The 20041-nt window shown below is 43.4% G+C and overlaps 1 protein-coding gene across 6 annotated transcripts in view; it reads left to right on the top strand.

Annotated features, from left to right (window-relative positions):
- Positions 1 to 20041, top strand: part of LOC120915378 (Golgi integral membrane protein 4-like) — a 134194-nt gene that overhangs the window by 39134 nt on the left and 75019 nt on the right. For all 6 annotated transcript variants that reach the window (XM_040325815.1, XM_040325812.1, XM_040325816.1 and 3 more), the window contains exons 5-6: positions 5775 to 5925; positions 8248 to 8330. In XM_040325815.1, coding sequence (XP_040181749.1) covers positions 5775 to 5925; positions 8248 to 8330 — 234 coding nt within the window. The remainder of the gene's footprint in view (positions 1 to 5774; positions 5926 to 8247; positions 8331 to 20041) is intronic.

The raw sequence follows: 20041 nt of genomic DNA, 5'->3' as shown, positions 1-20041 counted from the left end.
GTTCTCGGCAATTACATTACTCAGCCAGGGTATCTGTATAGAAGAGGACGTGGGGAGATTAGATTGTCGGGACTCAGAACTGCTGAATAAAGATAAGAACTTTCCCCTAATGACATTGTGATTTTTTTTTTAATATGCAGCATGGGGGGAGGGGGTAAATGTCCTGCACTGGTCATGGTAACTCACAGTGCAGGACATTAATACATGAGTTACTATGACCAGTGCAACTGTGTAGGTAGGACATTTACCCCCTCTCCCCACCGCCATGCTGAATATTAAAAAAATCACAGACAGTCATCACCGTTAATAATCTTCAGACTGCATACAGAATGATGCAGTCTGAGGATTATTAACTTTGATGACTGTCTGTGATTTTTTTAATATGCAGCATAGCGGCGGGGGGAGGGGGGTAAATGTCCCGCACAGTGCACAGGACATTAATACATAAGTTACCATGACCAGTGCAGGACATTTACCCCCCCCCCCCCCCCCCCCCCGACATGCTGCATATTAAAAAGAGCATATTCATCATATTTACATTTAATATTTTTCAAATGTAAATATGAATATGATCTTTTTAATATGCAGCATGTGGGGGGGGGGGGGGTTAAATGTCCTGCACTGGTCATGGTAACTTATGTATTAATGTCCTGTGCACTGTGCGGGACATTTACCCCCCCCCCCCGCCGCTATGCTGCATATTAAAAAAATACACCGTATGTCATGATGCCGTCAGCATAATATTTATGGCTTACTTGCTGCTTAGAAATGGTTCCTCGTCGGTGGCGCTGGCTCGTAATTTTTAAGCTCCTACCATCAGTGCCATCCCAGCCAGCCTTGAATGAGAATCCCCGCCCGCTGTGAGTGACGTCACGCCGCCTGGACAGGCGCCGCCGCCGGGCGGGGCTGTAAACGAAGGGGAGCAGCTCATCAGCTGCAGTACAATGATCCTATTGGCTGGAGGCTGGCGCTGGCTAACTGGGGCGGGCCGCAGGAGCGGAGTAAATGTATTGCTAAACACAGGGACAATGAATGAATGATCGCCATATTCATTCATTGTCAGTGCATTTAGCAATACATTTACTCCGCTCCATAGTGACAATCGGCGGCGCTGTTTTACGATCCCATGGGGGGCCGGATGGAATGATCTCGCGGCCCGCGGGCCGCAGGTTCCCCACCCCTGATTTAGAGGTTCACTTGCATTTGTCATATCCCCAGCAGGACATCTACTCTTTTTAAGTCATTGAGTGTGTCTGTACATATACACTTGGTATGTTACTTTGGTTGTGATTGATTCACCCATTGGAAGCACTTATCACACATGCTCATTGCACCTTGCCTTATAGACTGTCACAAATATTGGTACACACCACTGCGTTTTGACGCATCTGGACATACAGAGGGCTAGTCATCCCCATTACCCAGAGGTTTGCTCCTTTGCACCATTTTTTGGACGGACTCTGTACATATTATAGTCTGTTCATTCACTTGGATCTGTTTGTATATTTTACGTTTTTTAATTTAATTTTATTTACCTTCATTGTGATTTCTATCACATATCTGGAGCGCTTATCATTTATTTATCTTATTTATCCTTTCGTGTTATGTGAACACTTTAGATATAGCTGCCCCAGGTATTATCTATTCACTATTTTATCATATTTTGTATACTCACAGTAGCGCATTGGTCTTTTTTCTATATTATTCACGGGTCTTGAATGTAACCCGATCCTTCACGGCTAGCCAATGTAGGGACCTCGGGGATGGGGTGATTGATTTCCAGTTTTTTTTTTTTTCCCATTACCAGTTTGGCTGCTGTGTTCTGGGCGACTTGTAGACATGAAATCTGGTATTTGGAATGTCCCGAGGTAGAAGGAGTTTGCGTATTTGAGTCAGGAATTGATGATTGTTCCAACTACTACTGCTGTGTCCTCTTCCGGGATTAAGAGGATGAGTCTACGCAGCAGGAGGAGAAGATGGTGTGATCCGCTGACTACTGATCCTATTTGTGCGTCCAAAGTCATGTCTGAGTCAAAGATGACTCTGAGGCTTGACTTTGTTCGCTGGGTGATGGTTTGTCCAAGGATGGTGGGTAGGTGGTCCTAGAGTGTTTTTTTTTTTTTTTTTTTTTTTTTCGCTTTAGGGATTATCCCAATCGGATTATCCGACGGGAATTGTGTGACAGGCGATTGTCGGAAAATCCAATCTTTTCGTATGCTCCATCGGACAATTGTCGGATTTTCCACAGACAAATATTGGACAGCGTGCTTAAAAATTGTCTGCCAACAATTGTGTGTTGTCAGATTTTCCGATCATGTGTACACATGTCCGTCTGACCAAACTCCAAACACACATACTTAGAAGCAATGCTCACCATAACACATTAGCAGAAGTTGTCCAAAGGGTGGGGCTAAAGAGCTGAAAAAACACTTAGTTTTGTGTTTTTTGGCCAACAATTCTTTGCCGTTTTGTATGCAACACAAATTCCTGGCCAGTGCCCTTTGGACAAAAGTACTACGCTTTGTTCGCAGAAAATCTGATCATGTGTATGAGGCTTAATGTATACAAATAGACCTTGGCTGAAGTTGATTGCTTAGGCTTGGCAAGTCTCCACAAAACGGGGGTCCTTCTGAGGGTAACGGGTCACCCAGATTGCAATATATCTGTATATTCGAGCCAGAAGGCACACCAAAAATGTTCCTTGGAGTCCAGAAGTATTTGAATTCCCCAAGTGACCAAAAGGAAGAAAAATGGCAGCAAACTGAGTGCCTATGCCAGAGACACCGACACAGATGTTCATTTACTGAAAATTGTTCTGACTCGCCAAACGGTGGCAACGTCCGATTACACAGTCACTGTGACCATTTGTCTTTTTTTGACCCAGTTGGTGTTGGCCAGGGCAATCATGACTTTAATTTTGTCAAGAATCAACTGAAGTTTGAGTAATGTATGGCAGCAATAACTCTGAAATACTGGTTGATCCTGCCAGTGCCTGCTCCTCCTGCAAAGGCTTGATGTAAAACAAATCACAGGGTGCTCCATGGTTTAATCTGTCTCATCGGGACATCAACCTTAAGGCTCGGTTCACACTGCTGTGATTTTTCATGTGACTTGCAAGTTTAAAGTTGCATGACAAGTCCATTAACGGCAATGGAATCGTTTTAATCGGTACAGCTTAGAAAAAGGTTCCTACACTACTTTGGGGTGACTTCATTGCGGCATGCTTGCGACTTCATTAACAGTCAATGCAATACATGATGAAGTTGCGTGGCTTTCTAGACAGGGCAGTGTGAACCCGGCCCAAAGGGTGCATAGAGCAGCATAATTATTGCCTACTGCCCCATTATTAGGCTTCAGTGAGAGCCCATTGGGAGGGTGAGGAGGTCACCCCAAACCGGCCCCTATAAATGTGGTCGGTGCCGGCATGCCGGTCCAGGTTTTTGCGTATGGAAGAAGGGTAAGTGCAAATTCCACCTGCTTCCCTGGTGCTTTAGCTAATGGCTTCATGGTTAAATTCTCATCCCTAATGCAGCGCATCTTCATGGTCTCTTCAAAATCTTATTTTTATGTTTTTAAGAATTTCCTTTGACGGGGAAATAAAAGCCTTTAAAAATGTTCTTATAATTGCTTTAACCTTCTGCTACCTTGTTGTTTTGTAAAGGTGCATGTAATTTTTGTACTTCTGATTTCTATAAAAGGCAGCGAGAACAGCCTATTCTAGCAGACTTCTCTGTACAATGAAATCTGTTCTTAAAGTCAAGTCCCCTATTTCTACAATGGTCCTTCATAAAGTTATTGTTGGGATTATGCCGTTGGCTTTCTTTTGTTAACCTAGATAGGCAATCTCTCTGCATCAAAGTTTTCTAAAGATTAATTTGCCCAACGTAAAAAATTGCTAGGAGTGCTACTGGTATGTGGTATTTAGGAATGTTATGTATCAAATCCCGTTGGGCGTTTTTTTAGGACAGATGAGCTGCAATGTTTGGTTTATTTTTATAATCTGAGCCTTTTAATTCAATTGTACCTAAATAAACTTCTCTTCCGTTGTCCAAGTGTTATGCGTCTTGCTATTAAAGTGACACTCCAGGAAAACTGTTTAATCCACATGTGAATTACTGTATATGGATGCTTAACATTTTTATATGTCAACGGGTTTGTAATTTTGGCAAGCGGTTTTTGTGATGCACATGCTCATACCTACATATGATATACAGTATGGGAAGCATTTGATCCCCTGCTGATTTTGTAAATTTTCCCACTGCCAAATTTGAATATTTTAATGCTAATTTTATTTTAACAGTGAGACACAATAACGATTAAAAAATCCAAAAAACGTGTGTGTGTGTGTGTGTAATAAATAAATATAAAAAAAAAAAATTATATATATATATATATATTACACACACTAAGGGCACAGATTGCCCAGTCCCTTTCTCAGCTGCACTGAAAATGAATGGACAGGAGACAGAGATGCCTATCCATTCATAAACTGAAGCATTGTAAACACAGGTTACGATGTTTGTTATATGAATGAACAGAGTCAGTGATCACTGACTCTGCTCATTCGGGAAAAGGTAGGAGCCGGGTTTAGCGGCTCCTACCACCGCTCTCCATCCTGACAGAGGGGGGCAGAAGAGGACATGGAGGGTGACATGGAGCCCGGAGGGGGGGCATGGAGGGAGAGAGCAGAACCGAGGAGGATAGCAGCGGCATGGAGGGGGGACACGGAGCATGTAGGGGGAGAGCAGAACCGAGGACAGCAGCGGCACGGAGGGGGGGCACGGCGCATCGAGGAGGATAGCAGTGGCATGGAGGGGAGACACGGAGCATGGAGGGGGAGAGCAGAACCGAGGAGGACAGCAGCGGCACAGAGGGGGGACACGGAGCGTGGAGGGGGAGAGCAGAACAGATGGGGGAACTGGAGGAGGATACAGGGAAAGTCAGGTATCGGGTAAAGTATCAGAGCATTGAGTATTTTCCCTGAGTACAAGTACTCGGGGAAATGCTTAGTATCGGTCCCAATCCTAGTATTGATTACGGACAACCCTACTGCCTATGATCCCAAGAACAACACCCCCCCCCCCCCCCCCCACCATCATGGCGGTGTAAACATTTATGCTTTTTGGTTGTGTGTGTTTTTTTTTTTTTTTTCTGCTAAGGGGAAAGGACAAATTCACTGCATTAAATGGACAGGACCATGTACTATGAAATGTTGGGTGAGAACCTCTTTCCCTCAGCCAGGGCATTGAAACTAGATCGTGGATGGGAATTCCAGCATGACATGACCCAAAACACACAGCCAAAGCAACAAAAGAGTGCCTCTAGAAGAAGCACATTAAGGCCCTGGAGTGGCCTAGCCAGTCTCCATACCCTAATCCCATAAAAAGGGAGCTAAAGGTTCGAGTTACCAAACGTCGCCTTCAAAACCCCCACTTTTTTTTTTTTTTTGGCATGGGTGTTCCCCCTTAAGCTTCTCGGTGCACAAGTCGCACTCCAAGTCGGATCAGTTAATATGATGATCCGACTTGGTTGCGACTTTCGTTCAAATCAATGGGCCAAAGTAGTGTAGGAACCTTTTTCAAACTTCAGACCAGTTAAGATGGCTCTTATTGGGAACCATTGCTTTTTGACATGTGCTTGTGCTCCCCAAGTTGGAGAACATGTTGGACCAGTGTGAACCGGCCCTAAAGGTACTTTTAGGTTGCGTGCCAAAAGCTGTGGGAGTAGTGTTGTGTTTTGTCATATCCTTCATATGTTCTTTATTATTTATTTAGAATCAGAATGAAGAGATCAAGAAGCAGTTGTCCGATTTACAAGTGGAGCATGGCAGTCTAAAGCTGGAACACCGCAAAACCATTGAGCTGCACAACCAGCAAGTATCCCAACTCAAGAGAGACAAAGATAATGAGATTCTCAATCTACAAGGTGAGTATCTCTGCCTGTGGGTTAGTAAACCGTTTACATCTAGGTTAAAACTTTGTTTTGGATAAAGTGCAGAAGAACTTGAACTTCTGAGATTTTACTGCGATCTGGGCCACTATTAAAAATTCACCCCTCATTTTCTGTTCTACAGGCAACCTTTTACCAGACAGAAGTAAGGCATTGAGTAAAACTCTGAGAATCCAGGACAGCAGTAAAACCTGATAGGGGTTCTCATCTTTCTCTGCTCTAACCTATCCAAAAAAAAGTTTTGGAGATATATATATATATATATATATATATATATATATACACACACACACACTTTTACATGGCTGAACTCCAGGCACACAACCAGTTTTGTACTGATTATAGACCTATTTAAAGTGACTGTCAGTGTATGCCTGCACTCTACTGCCCTTCACACATTCTCTTTGGGCCTGTGGCTATTGTGGGCTTCCTAACTGGTCAATACAAATGTGTGGGAGGTGGCATTGTCACTGCCAGGAAATGTCACCTGCTGCCAGCTTTTGTTGGTTTGTATGTGACATATCAACAGATTTTTGTATTGATAACCCATTATTAAGTTGTAATCTCTAACAAGAAGGGCCCTCTGATTCCTCCTGTATTGAATAGTAACTGCACTGTCTGCCCTCGTGTTGTAATGTGTTTAAAAAATGATTTATTACAGACGTGTGTAGTACCGTTCATTTATCCTGTACATTCACGTTTTTCCATTCATATTTTGACATACTAATTTTAGACAGGAGGGTGTTGACCTACCAGCATATCTTTGAACTGTGGAAGAACGTCGGACCAACATAATTTTAATCTGAAAATCAAAGGAGTCGGACAGAAAACTGTCAGCTGAATAGCGGGTGCATCCAGTCGAATGCAGACACTGTTCAGGTGCGGTCTATCAGACTACAATGGCTGGCAAGAAAGATTTGTCCATCCAGGCTGTTTAGCAAGGATGGGTATTATTTTTGTAGTGTTTTCTGGCATAAGCACCTGAAGAGCTAAGGAATAACCGTACTACGTACAGACTAAAGCTGGCCATACGTTGAAAGATTCCTTTTACTAAAACCTGTGGGCTTACAGTATGTGTGGAGCTTCAATCTGCACACTGCTACTGTGATTTCTTAGTACGTAGGCTGCTTATGCCAGTGACACTATTCATTCCTTGTATGCTGGCCAAGTGTCATTGCATGCCATATGCTTTCACGGAGCCTCGAGTTCAGCTTTAAAGGGGTCATTTCAACCATACCTAGTATTAATGAGGAAATTTAACTTGTCCGCTAGGTTATGTTCCACAGGGATTACAGTGATGAGATCTCCCAGTTGCAGTCCCAAGCTGTGATTGCTACACCTAGAAGTCTTGCTCCATCTGCTGCATTTTCTTTGTATGGGCCTGGCAAGTGACACCTTTCACTTTCTCCTTTACTTTGTTTTTTTTACATTCATCAGTGATCTCCAAACTGTGGCCCATATTTGCTGCTACTGATGCCAAAGATGTGAAACTATTCCTCCACTATGATTTTTTTTTTTTTTTACTGTTACTGACCACCAAGCCTGAGACACTAGACACGGTTTTGTTCCCCTTGGCCACAGCCCAGCTCTTCTTAAAGGCCAAAAAAAACTGTAAACTGGACCTTTTTTGTTTCGGAAGTTTACGGACTCCTGGCTTGCATGCTTGGGTAGATCTTTTAAGCGCTTTCCCCCTGGTCCTCAGATGGCTAGTTGCTGGAATACCAACTAATGCATCGAGAGAAAATCCTATCGAGCGTCCGGGACCTCACTCTCTCTCGGCCCAACCTACCCCATGTGAAATGTTAGGCAGCCTCAATCAGCTCTACTGTACCAACCACACCACCTGACATGTTTCACCCTGCCCACTGGGAATTGGTTATAGAGGTCCTCTATGACTAAGTTCCAGTGGGCAGGGCAAAATGCATCATGGTAGGCATGGTTGGTGGAGTAGAGCTGGCTGAGACTGCCTAGCGTTTGACATAGGTTGGAAGAGCAGCGTCCCGGACACTTGACATGCTTGACCATGACTATGTTCGCTCCTGGATTTCCATACTTGTCAGGAGCTACTTTGAAAACTAAAGGAGCTCTCTCCTAAATGGCTTGATTTTCCTAGCCTGATGGTCTCTTTGTGAATAGACCGGTACTCTTGGGCAACCTGAGACTACTTTTACCGTGCACCTAAAGGCACAAGGAAGACATGGTAAAAAAATGTATCGTTCATGGTAAAAAATACTCTCATCTCGTGTTCATGACCCCTATAGAACTGACCCCTCTTTGTAATCCTTTTTATTCTTTCAGATACTATTTCGAAACTGCGTGAAGAAAGTAAACTCCTCAGGAAGGCCCATCAAGATGTCCACTCACAGCTTCTAAGTGCACAGGTAAACAGAACTCATTGGCTGAGTGTAATTTGCTTTGATTTGGTAAAGGGTTTTGCTACAGTGTAGTTGGTACATGGCCAGTCAACACTCTGCTTTTCCTGAAAGCAAAGATTATTTTTTTGGACAAACCAGCCCAGTCAGATATGTGTTTATAATGCACCAAAAAGCATACCACATTTCCACAATGTATCCACAAGAGATGGACACCATCACAAATATTACTGACTACCCGACCTGGACTAAATGGTTGTTTCAAAGAAGAATCTGCAGTTGTATGTTGTGTACTGGCTAGTCTGTGGATCAAAGCATGCACAAACAGCACGTTGTATTAGAACTATTGGCTAATGTGGACTGGAAGAGAGATTGGAGGCACCACATCCCCCAAATACAAAGAAAAAAAAATGGATTTTGTGGGTGTAACCACAAACCATACATCAATGTAGAAGAAAAATATGGAAGTGGCTAGTGTGTCCTCTATTGGATATGGCACCTCATCCCTGAACAATAGTAGCGATAATGGGGAAGAGGGGATAAAGGGATTATAACGGTGTCAAACAATACTTATGTATTTTTTCAAGATAATTTTTATTAGACAAAACTTGATATAATTATATCAAATGTTGTCTAATAAAAATTATGTCCTTTTAAAGAAAAGTATTGCTTGACTTGTTTGGCACTGTTAAAATCCCTTTATCCCCTCTTCCCCATTTATAAATACATTAATGTAGATAAAAATTGTATTCAAATATTTTCATAGGTAAAACTTGACCTGACTACTAAAAAACAATATTTTTAAAATCCTGCAAATATGGTTGGTATAAGTCCTTCATCATATAATACTTTCATTTGTGTCAACAAAAATATTTTGCTGTAGTTGTCTCAACATGGTTCACCTTGTGAGTGGCTTCATCAGGAGTACAAACGCTACAACACAAACTATCAGTATTGTATGTACAACTCTCAAAGTATGCAGGAATCCGAATCAAAACTAGTGCCCCACTATTCCAAGATAGTATTTTGAGGCCACAGGAGCTATACAGGCAAAGCGCCCAAAAAAGCTCTTAACAGGACTTTACACTGAGTGCTTGGAGGCTCCTCTCGAGCCAACCAGACCCATATACCCTGGGAGAGCTTAAATCTCACAAATTGAGGGAAAAGATGTCAAACATCAAGGACTGGCAATGACTTCTCAGATTCCCATGTGCTCCAAGTTTGGGTACAGCAGGCACATAATAGGTATATGAAGTGTTGGGCTAATAAGCACTTTAAAGTAAGCTGTACCTGCATGCACTGTGAAGTAATTAACCCCCAGAGCACACAAAAGACTCTAAAGCCAGGTTTCAGTTTTGTAAGTGCTTAGAAACGGTGTCATGATTAAGCACAAGATGTTTGTGTGAAACGCGTCTACGTGACCTTGTGTTGGTGTCTTTGGTGTTTGCCTTTTATTGTTTAAAGTGATATCGGATTTCCTGGATGTGCAGCTATTTCTTTTCTTGTTTCCCACAGAGGTGGGCCGGGGCTGGCACTCTACGAGACATTCCACCACAGGTTATCATCATACACCTGGAGCAGTGGCTCTTTTGCTTAGAAACCTTGTGCTTACAATTAAACACAGGCAGACTGCCAAGTTTCTGCTCTTATTAAAAAATGTGGGAGAGGAGCTGTGATTTCACAGCCTCGGTTATGGATTTTAAAGACCAATTTCTCCTCTGTGCTTGTAGCTATGAAGGTCGGTGATGGATTTTTTGTGCTTTTACTGCTTGTTCAGAATTTGTAAACACTTTAATGTGCATAGTTTTGTCTAGTTTTATAAAGACACCAGTCCATCTAGTTCAACCAATAAAAGTGAATAAAATATAAACCCATAGTTTTAGGTATGGGTTCACTTTAATGGAAACTTTCCTGGAAGACCTGGGTGCATCCATTGCCATTCCTCCTTTCTCCAGATGCTGGTTTCCTGGCTGTCATGTTTAGTGCCCTGCTTCAATTATTTGTGTCCCTTTAAAAAATATGTACACTTGCTTTTAAGTTACTTGGTTATTACCCGTTTTATTGAAACCAGCTGGCTGTTGTGTACTGGGTATAGATGGCTAACCTCTTCGGAATTGGATTGGCAATGGAAGCCTCCCATGTGTCTTTTAGGAAAGGTTTGCTTTAAGCCGTTACTTTGTCCAACATACACCTTAATCCTGGCCTGATCCCTGTTAAAACAAAGAATTAAGCGTGTTTAGTTCAGAGCTCTGTGACTTCTTATTCAGAAGGATAAAAAGCCATATAGTACAGTGTACCTCTTATGTTGGCCTGTAAAGAAAGAAATCAATTTTGGTTCACCCGGTTTTAGTATCGATTGTCTGGGATCGCCATCCAAGGAGACTCCTGAGCAACAGGAAAAGCAGACGCTGAGATGAATTGCCTCATAGAGCATGCTATTTAATTAGGAAGAAAGGGGGGGGGGGTGTTTGCATAGTAATTTGACATTTTCGGCTTCACTTCGACTCCTGAGTCTTTGCCAAAATGCAACCTTAAATTAAGAATCATCAAACGGCTTCATTACTCCCGCAGTGATGATGTCAAGGGAGCGTGCTTAACAAGACCGTAATCTTCAAGCAAGGAAGAGATTGTGTTTTTTTTTTTTTTTCTCCTTCTGATGCAGCATTTACTTTGTTACTCCCCCTTGTGTCTCTAAAACACGCACAGTAATTGGGAACTGACTCTGAATTGCGTCTGTGCTGTTGTAGGAATGGAAAAGATCATTATCCCAGTCTATAAACAAAACTGGCTACGCTTCGGTGATAAAAGTATTTTCAGAGGTACTCACTAGGGATCACCATGTGGAAAAGTTTGTATAGACTCCTTGAACTACAGTATCCTTGTCCATTCAGTCAGCATCTGTTAAAGGGCAGCCTGGCCAAACAAACCCTTTTTAAAAGCCTAAAAAAGAATTCCTTCATCTACCCAATAAACATAAATGGCTTGACGGACTATGTGAGCCACATACTCTATAGTTGTGTAGAGTCCATCCCACTGCCTGCCCCTGCGGACCACCAGAGAAATCCACCACTACATTGGTGACATCCACCCTGAGCTTTATCATCTCATCAGCTTACAGAAGCTTACACAAAAGGTTGTGGGAAGTCTATAGACCTGTGTAAGCTCCAGCAACTTGTATTTTACTCCTTAGTAGCTAAATGGAGTGACAGTAGGTTGCATGAGCATAGTGACCCTACAAAGGAGAGATGTATAGGATTCGTCATTATGAATTTATTTAAAGTTTTGGAGCTTTTATCCTTGTTTGTTGATGACAAAATAAGCATGGATGGAGAATGGGAGTTGGGATTTCACTAGCTGCATACTTGTTTCCGGTCAGTGGCTCAGTAGGTAGTGGAGTCAGCATAAGGATAACTGCTGCGGAGTCTGTGCCTGGCCCAGCTCTTTAAGCTTTTTCACTTGAAGATCATTGTAACCATATTTCTTGTACCAGAGACACGGCTACCAATGGGGCCACAGAGAGAAAGATACAAATCGTATTGGCATTTTAACCCCCCCCCCCCCCCTATTCAAAACACAGAAGAAAAAAATGGTTTGCGTTGGACTTTATAGTGTGTTTAAATGTGTATTTATGCTATTGGCTATCAAAGACTTTGCGTAATGTTCAGCCAGTCTTGCCGTTCATCTTGTACAGCCAAAATTATTCTGCTTTTCCCTGAATCCCTCCTTACTCAATGGACAGGGATATTGATTAGTTACCTAGGTTAGTTGCAGGCTGATGGTGCAGAGGTGATATGGGAAGCTGCACTGCTAAACCAGGAAAGAGGTGTCTCCTATCCCTGTATGTTGCATGGGTAAAGACCTGTAAATTGCAGGACCAGCTGAACAGCCTTTTTTACAAAAAAGTGACTGAACTTTAAACGCTTTATATAGCTGAAGGTGGTCGGGAAGCCGGCCGCCGTGTCCTTAACCAATGATTTATCAGTTGACTGCAGGGTTCCCCGCCGACAGCTGACTGTAATGTAAAGGGGGGGGGAAAGCAACAAAACGGCGTGGGGTCCCCCTAGGTCTATACCAGGCCGTTTGGGTCTAGCAAGTATTCGGAGGGGCCCCCCAATGCCAAAGAAATTGGTGTGGGGTCCCCCCAAAATCCATACTAGACCCTTATTCGAGCATGCAGCTTGGCAGTTCAGAAAAGGTAGGGGACACTCTAGCACCCCCCACAGCCCCTCCTCCTGAACCATACCAGTCCCCATGCCCCCCAACATAAGGGGGTGGGTGCTTTGATGGGGACAAGGGCCTCTTCCATACAACCCTGGCTGGTGGTTGTCTGTCTGCGGGTTGGGGGCTTATCGAAATTTGAACTGAATCCTTTTGTTTGTTTTTTGTTTTTAGATGGTCTTTACCTTTTTACTTTGTGGTTTACCAGGATTATGGCTGAAACTATCAGTTATAAGTATCGTGTGTTTCGTGTGTGTTTTTTTTTTTTTTTTTTTTTTTTTTTTCAATTTTTCTTTTTTTCTTGAAACGTTCAGAGCGACCTTTACTGAGCGTAACATTATCTTTCACATGGTTACAAAAAAATTAGGTGTGTGTGTGTGTGTGTGTGTGTGTGTGTGTGTCAAAAAAGCCTGGTCTTCAAGTGGTTAAAAGCCTTTACGGATTTTCTCTTTAATCTTTTAGTGGTTGGTTACTAGTGAGTTTAATTCTCCTGTAGTAATTCCTTTCCCTAGCGAATATGCAAATACTAACTTTATTTAGGGAGTTGGCACTGCCTTTCACGCCTCGTTATTCGTCGATCGGTGTGGTGGGCACCCTCATCAACTGAGGTAAAGCACTGTTCCAGCGTCAACACTGTGGTGTTGTGATATTTATTTTTTTATTTTATTTTCTCATATTTAATACACAACAATAATGCCGTGTACAGACGATCGGACGTTCCGACAAAACTGTGGATTTTTTTCCTGACGGATTTTGGCGCAAACTTGTCTTGCATACACATGGTGGCACAAATGTTGTTGGAAATTCCGAACGCCTAGAACGCGGTCATGTACGACGGCACTATTAAAGGGAAGTTCAATACCAGACCTGTTAGTAGAAGTTTGGTGAGAGACGATTTCGCGCTTTTCAGCCTCCTGCTTTTCAGTCTGTTACAGCGTGACAAATGTGCTATCTCCATTACGAACGCTAGTTTTACCAGACCGAGCACTTCCGTCTCGTATTTTATTCGGAGCATGCGTGGAATTTGGTGCATTGGAATTGGCTACACACGATCGGAATTTACGAGAACCAGCTCCCAAATTTTTGTTGTCGGAAATTCCGACAGCAAATGCCCAATGGAGCCTACACACGGTCAGCTCCCATCAAACATTTGTTGTCAAATTTCGAAGATGTGCACGTGGTTTTGGAAGTGTCCCTATTGTGCGGCCATCCACTCTTAAACTTGTGTTGTGTGGAAGGAATGGTTTCAAATGTATTGGAGTGTCTACATTTTAAGGGGCTCCTGGGGAGTTTCTGAAGATACGGGAGGCACCTGCGATTTTGTATACTGTCCCAGATGTGGTTTACTGTCGTTGCACAAAGTACAGCTGCACTTCAAGGTAAAACGGTGTTGCAGATTTTATGCAATTGCCCTGGTCTGTTTTCTCACCCCCCCCCCCCCCTTTTTTTTTTTCTTTGCTCTCATCAGTCACCTGATATGCTGGGCTTGAGGGAACATGACAGCACTGATGCTTGAAGATTGGTTCAGACTATTACATGGCAACAGATGGCCCTCGGCTCTGTACTTTCTGACCAGCAGTATACTTTCGGTGCCTCTTTGAATTTAGTAAACCAGTGATTTCACATGGGATTCTGCATTGCTGTCCCTTGAAATGGACTGTCAGGCAGATCATAACACAGTTGAAATAAATTTATGTAAACGGCTATGCCTGCTGAAGGACTTTTTTTCTGTGCAACCAGTCTTTTGATCCGGACGCCCCTTTTTTTTCTAGTGATTTTATTACTATATGCACAAAGTGTCCAGCATAAAGCGTGTATCAGAATTCATTCATTTCAAAACGTCCTTACCACTTCATACAGACGGCAGAATCCGACACAAGTGCATAAGCATTTTGGTATACAAAAAAAACGAATTCGTACATGACTATCCAGAGAATTATAGCGGAAACATAAAAAAAAAAACACTTGTTTCCAGCGGTTTAGACATTAATGGCTGTGTGTTGAGTTATTTTGAGGGGACAGCAAATTTACACTGTTATACAAGCTGTACACTCACTACTTTACATTGTAGCAAAGTGTCATTTCTTCAGTGTTGTCAGATGAAAAGATATAATAAAATATTTACAAAAATATGAGAGGTGCACTCTTGTGAGATACTGTATTTGGCAAATCAAAATTATAAGCTATAAGTCGGTGAGCTCCAAACTGCGGCCCGCGGGCCGAATGTGGCCCTTTGCTTGCCTTTATCCGGCCCTTGGAGCACTATCCCTCCCAATAATACGAGACACTATTCTGCCATCTAACTCCGACAATGGAGCACCATTTTTCCCACTGACACCACTAATGGGGCACTATTCCTCCTCCTAATACCAGATGTTTTCTCCCACTGATGCCAGAAAAATTTTCACTCCCGCTGGCCAAAGTTCGGCCCTCCAAGAGTCTGAAGGACAATAAAACTGCCCTTTGTTTAGAATGTTTGCAGAGCCCTGCTATAAGTGGACCAAAGTAGCCAAATGTTACTACATTCCCGCACCATATGTAAGAAACATTCCTCAGCCGCCAAACCTTTTTATGGCAAGTTTCCCTATCTTGTATAATACATTTGGTGCAAATTGCATAACTGTATCGTTTTAAGCTTTGCAGAGATGACCGTATTCACATATGCATTAAGTACTTCTAGACATAGCTCTTCTGTTAAGGCCAGTATAATTGCACACCACCTTTCCCTAATCTTATGACCCCGTCTACCATCCTGCCTGACGATTTAGCTAGGTCCTTGACCTCCACTGCAGAAGAGTTCGGTTCTGAACATGTTCCCCTAAGCCTGCTGAATGGGCTTGGAACAAGTGGTGGTGTATCCTCCTGTTCTGTCTCCTTTTTTTGTAAGCTTGCCAGCAAATGTAAAGGAAGTGGTTAGTGTTACTAAACCCGGGACCCTGCATTCACTATATCTGGTCTCCCACAGTACACAGAACATGGAAATGCAATTATTTTAGTAAATATAAACAGCTGAATGCCTTTACTCATCAGCAGTATGTAGCCCTCTTGTGACCCCTATCCATGTCCAGCCGAGCACTGGTTTAAAGTTTGCAGGAGTAGCTTTCCTACTCCTTGGACTGTCCTATAAGGCTGCATGACCCCTGACCCTCTGTCTAGACCAGTGGTTCTCAACTTGGGGGTCAAATGATGATTTGCCAGGGGTCACCGAATCCTGGGCTGTTCCTGGAGCCCACGGCCACCCACTGAGCTGCTCATTCAGTTCCCAACATGGCTAGGGGGCAGAGACTAGAGGTCAGCTGACTGGTGAGGAATGTGAAGTGGGAGGGGCTGGAGGAGACCCTATCTCCTGATTTTGGCATAGGTGTCACTGCTACGAGACACCACAGAGTTGAAGACACCGTGAATCCGAAGACAGTGAGTAACACTACCTCTGATTAGAGTTGCCATTAAAAGTCCTCACTTCAGTTCTCAGATCAGCAGATGACCTTGATCAAGAGCACCTAAGTTGGCTGATCCCAACTCCCCACCAGCACTGCCACTATTTCCATTACCCCCCACCAAGGAGTAAGAAGGAATACAAGTAGAGAATACATGGAAGGGAGAGAAAAAGAGGGGGAGGAACAAAGAAAAAAGGAGTGAAAGGCTAGAGAGGGATGGGGGGGGGGAGGGAAAGAAAGGAGCACAAAGAGGGGGTACATCCTCAAATGTTCCATAACAGTTTTAATACTGTACGAGTGGAAGGGACTAAGGGGGCGCTAAATGTCCTTGGGTTAGGGGTACAAATTACTTGTCTTGCCTCGGGTGCTGACAACCCACGCTACGAAAATAATTTTACTGTTCGGGATCTCCACAACTTGGTAAATTTTCAAGGGGTCACGGCACTAGAAAGGTTGAGAACCACTGGTCTAGACGGTACTGATTGCACATGCTCAGTCTGGTGTGTATGGGGAGGGTTTGTTGCATGCGATTTGCCACAGTGCCAAAGTGCCTCCTAGGGCTCTGTACTATCAGGAGATGGATTGGGGTCTGTGGAAGAAGGGGAGGATCAAACCGCTTTTTTATACAATGTGTCGGGTTAACCCCTTAGGTTCAACAGTAAGTATAACGAGCATACGTTACTGCATATACAGACTACTTTTACTGTTGTGGGTTTAGTAACACTTTAAGTGACAGATGGATACACTAGTTGCATTTAAAATGCAGTTGGGGTCAGCAGTGGGTTGATTATGAGCTGACTCTCTATTGCAATCTGTGGCAGGTAGATCGCCACCTTGCTATGTGGCCGAGCCTCCTGCGTTCGATCATATCACCAATAATCATTGTAGAGCTGAGTGAAGACCTAGGCTCCTCCTTGGCTCTGATGCCTCGTGTAACCTGGGTGGAACGCTTTATTACTCTGCCTGGCAGCACTGCATCTTGGCTGAGTATATTTCAGGAGGGAGAAGGGAATTTGTGCTGGGACTATGCTAGCTTAGAGGGAGAGATGTTTGGGCTGAAAGAGGGGTGACGTTTTGCTTGGGATTTGCTGTGTACTACTGACTCCTGTACTCTGCAATATATACTACTTGTCATAGCGATCTGCATTATGTACATCTGACCTTTGCACTCTGCAATACTTCTGAACTATGGTTTCATATTACCAACCTCAGTGTCTACGGTTACTACTAAGGCTGAATTTACACCTGAGCGTAGCGTTTTCAGGCAGAAAGTCGTACTTTTTTTTTTTTTTTGCCACGTTTTTGTACAGGTCAAAGGGTCACCAATGTAAAAAAGAAATTCGCCTGATTTTGAGCTACAAAAAAAGCTCCAGAACTTTATTGAGCTTCAGGCGGTTGGCTCCTGGCGTTTTGGAGTGGAAGTGTAAACCATCTCCATAGAGAATAATAGTGGTGTTTTTTTTTTTTTTTTCCTCCAGCGTTTTGTAGCTTCAGGGTTAAAGCTACAAAACACTCGGGTGTAAATGGGGTCTAAGCTCTGACTGGCTTGCTGCTGACACGTGAACCCTTCAAGCCATCCCCCTTTTTTTTTTTTTTTTTTTTTTAATGGGTCAAAGCTGGTGATCTTTGATCCTTTTTCCATGTTGTTCAAGTCGATCACCACCTCTCCAGGGATGCCTACCCAATGTACAGTGTGTGTGTGATTTTTTATTATATATATATATATATATAATGTTTCTCATATGATCTGCTTGGATTTGGGTGTTATAAAAATCATTTTGTTCTTCTACTTGGTGTTATATAGCTCGGCTTATAATATAATGCCTTCCCTAGTGACCTTTATTTGTCGTGCAACTACTACCAGGATTTTGTGTTCTGCCCTGGAGTCAGCCGACTGCTCAGCTTGTACGCACCCCTATTGATTATTGTAGTGTTGCATTCATGACCTTGCTGTCTTGCATCCCTCCTTACTGCTGTGTACGTGCTCTTTCAATATTGTAATCACTTTTAGTATCCCAGTGTGTGTCTTTGGCTTGTAGGTCACCGCTCCATATGTATCGGTATTGATCGTGTGCGCTATCTGTATTCTCTTCACATGTTTTCATTTTGGGAAATGTTGTTGTATGTGTTTTTTTTTTTTTTGTTTTTTTTTTTTCCTGTAATGCTTTAGGTCAATGTAACTCTCTGCCCAGAATACCAAAAATGTTCATTCAGTATGAAACACAAGCTGTTCTTGCGGACCCGACCATCATTCAGATACAGGTCTACCTAGGATTCTGTAAATATATTGGGCTTGCTGTGTTAAAGATCATGGCTGCAGCTATCCATTCCTTGTATTTCTTTTCTTCTTGGAAGTTGTTTTAAAAAAAAAATTAAAAAATCCCTGGGTTCTCACAAGTGCCCTGATGCTCATATTTTAAAGAGAACCTTTCTCGGCAGCACTTTAATTTCTTGTACGTGTAGCACCCTCTACTTGGGTAGGTGCTAGAGTTAGGATTTTTGTGAGTGCAGGTAAATGTAGGTATGCCTAGCTCGAAGCTAGGCCTGTTTGTTTTGATCTGTGTGGGCTGTGAGTGGCTCAGACAGCATCACTTCTCGTGGCAGGGGGCAAACCTCTTTAAATACTTAGTCAGCTCATTTTGGGAGGGAGTTGTCTGGTGAAAGAACTGAGGATGGAGTGCTAGGCTGTTGGGGGGACCTTTGCGAGTGCCCCCCAGTCTGGGGGGGGGGCAACCTTGGGCCTGGGACTCGGGTGCAGGAAGGATTCCTTCAAGAACGTATGAAGAATCTGGACAGAAGGCAGAGAGGAGTCGGACAGCGGGACCTTGTGCTGCCGGGTAAGTCTTCAGGGGGAAACCACTGGTGTATGTGTGGCGGGCACATTTGGGAGGAATAAGGAGGCATGCCGGACAAGACTGGGAGTGTGCAGTCTAATGGGTTCAGAGCCATCGGTAAGGACTGTCATGTGACGGGCAGTGGAGTCGGGCAGCTAGGAGGGCTGGCAGGGCCTGAAGCGTTATTGATGGGAGCAGTAGTCCACCATAGACCAGCTAGCACGGAAAGACTAATCCCAGCACCTAACATCTAGGTTTACTAACCCGTGTCAGAAAAAAATGTATATACTTGCCAATTTTCTGCCTGCTCCATTTCAGTTACGTGATTTCCCCTGTATTTGCCAGTGACTCTGCAGGAAGGGGAGAGCATGCTCGACAATGGTAAGGAGAACCTGAAGCAACGATTTCACCCTTAGGTTTCAGTGACCTATCAGTTGACAGCACTTCCTCCTCTCCCTGCAGCCCTGCCAGCTGGCATAGGGGAGCGGAGTCATGCAACTGGAGCGGCCTGAAATTGGGTAAACGGCTCTTTATTACAAAAGTCAGTTGCTTCTATCACAAGGCTGACTCCAGGATCAATGCTAACCCTAAGGGAAAGGGGGGTTGTGCAGTTTGGCTAAGTGACCTTGTCCTGGCACTGCCAACAATCATTTTACATGGCCAACATTACTATCAATAAATAAAAGCAAGTTTTATGATGACTTCTATCTTCCTAAAAAGGCTTCTTGTGTGTAGCCAAGTGCTGGCTACACTGCTTTTGCCATCATAGGACATTCTTTAATGAAGGTGGTATTGAGCTTTGTTCCTGCTAGTGCTTAACTGGGGATCATCATTTCCGTGTGTGTGTGTGTGTGTGTGTGTGTGTGTGTGTGTGTGTGTCATCGCAACTGATTGTATAGCAAACAACCAATTTTTTGTTCTACTGGGCATCCCATATACTCCTATCCCTATCCAAGTTCAAATCCCTCAATAAAATAACAACAAAATTAACATCTGGACCGTCCATTGTCTCCAAGATGATTGGGAAGTGAAGGCTGGGCAGGGTGACGGGTGGACCACAACTTTCAGTAGCCCCTATGGGGGGTACCGCTACGCATGTATATTCAGATACATTGTTATTTGTAGTCACTTTCATAAAATACATCCGGGGTAACCAAAAGACAAAGTGTCGGAGAATGCATTCCCAGTAGCTTTTCAGTCATCAGTGAGGTTTCCTCCAAGTTCTGCAAGC

This window comes from Rana temporaria, chromosome 10 (assembly GCF_905171775.1).
Source record: "Rana temporaria chromosome 10, aRanTem1.1, whole genome shotgun sequence".
Taxonomy (NCBI): domain Eukaryota; kingdom Metazoa; phylum Chordata; class Amphibia; order Anura; family Ranidae; genus Rana; species Rana temporaria.
Note: the sequence above shows the minus strand (reverse complement) of the source record. Positions and strands in the feature narration are given on the sequence as shown.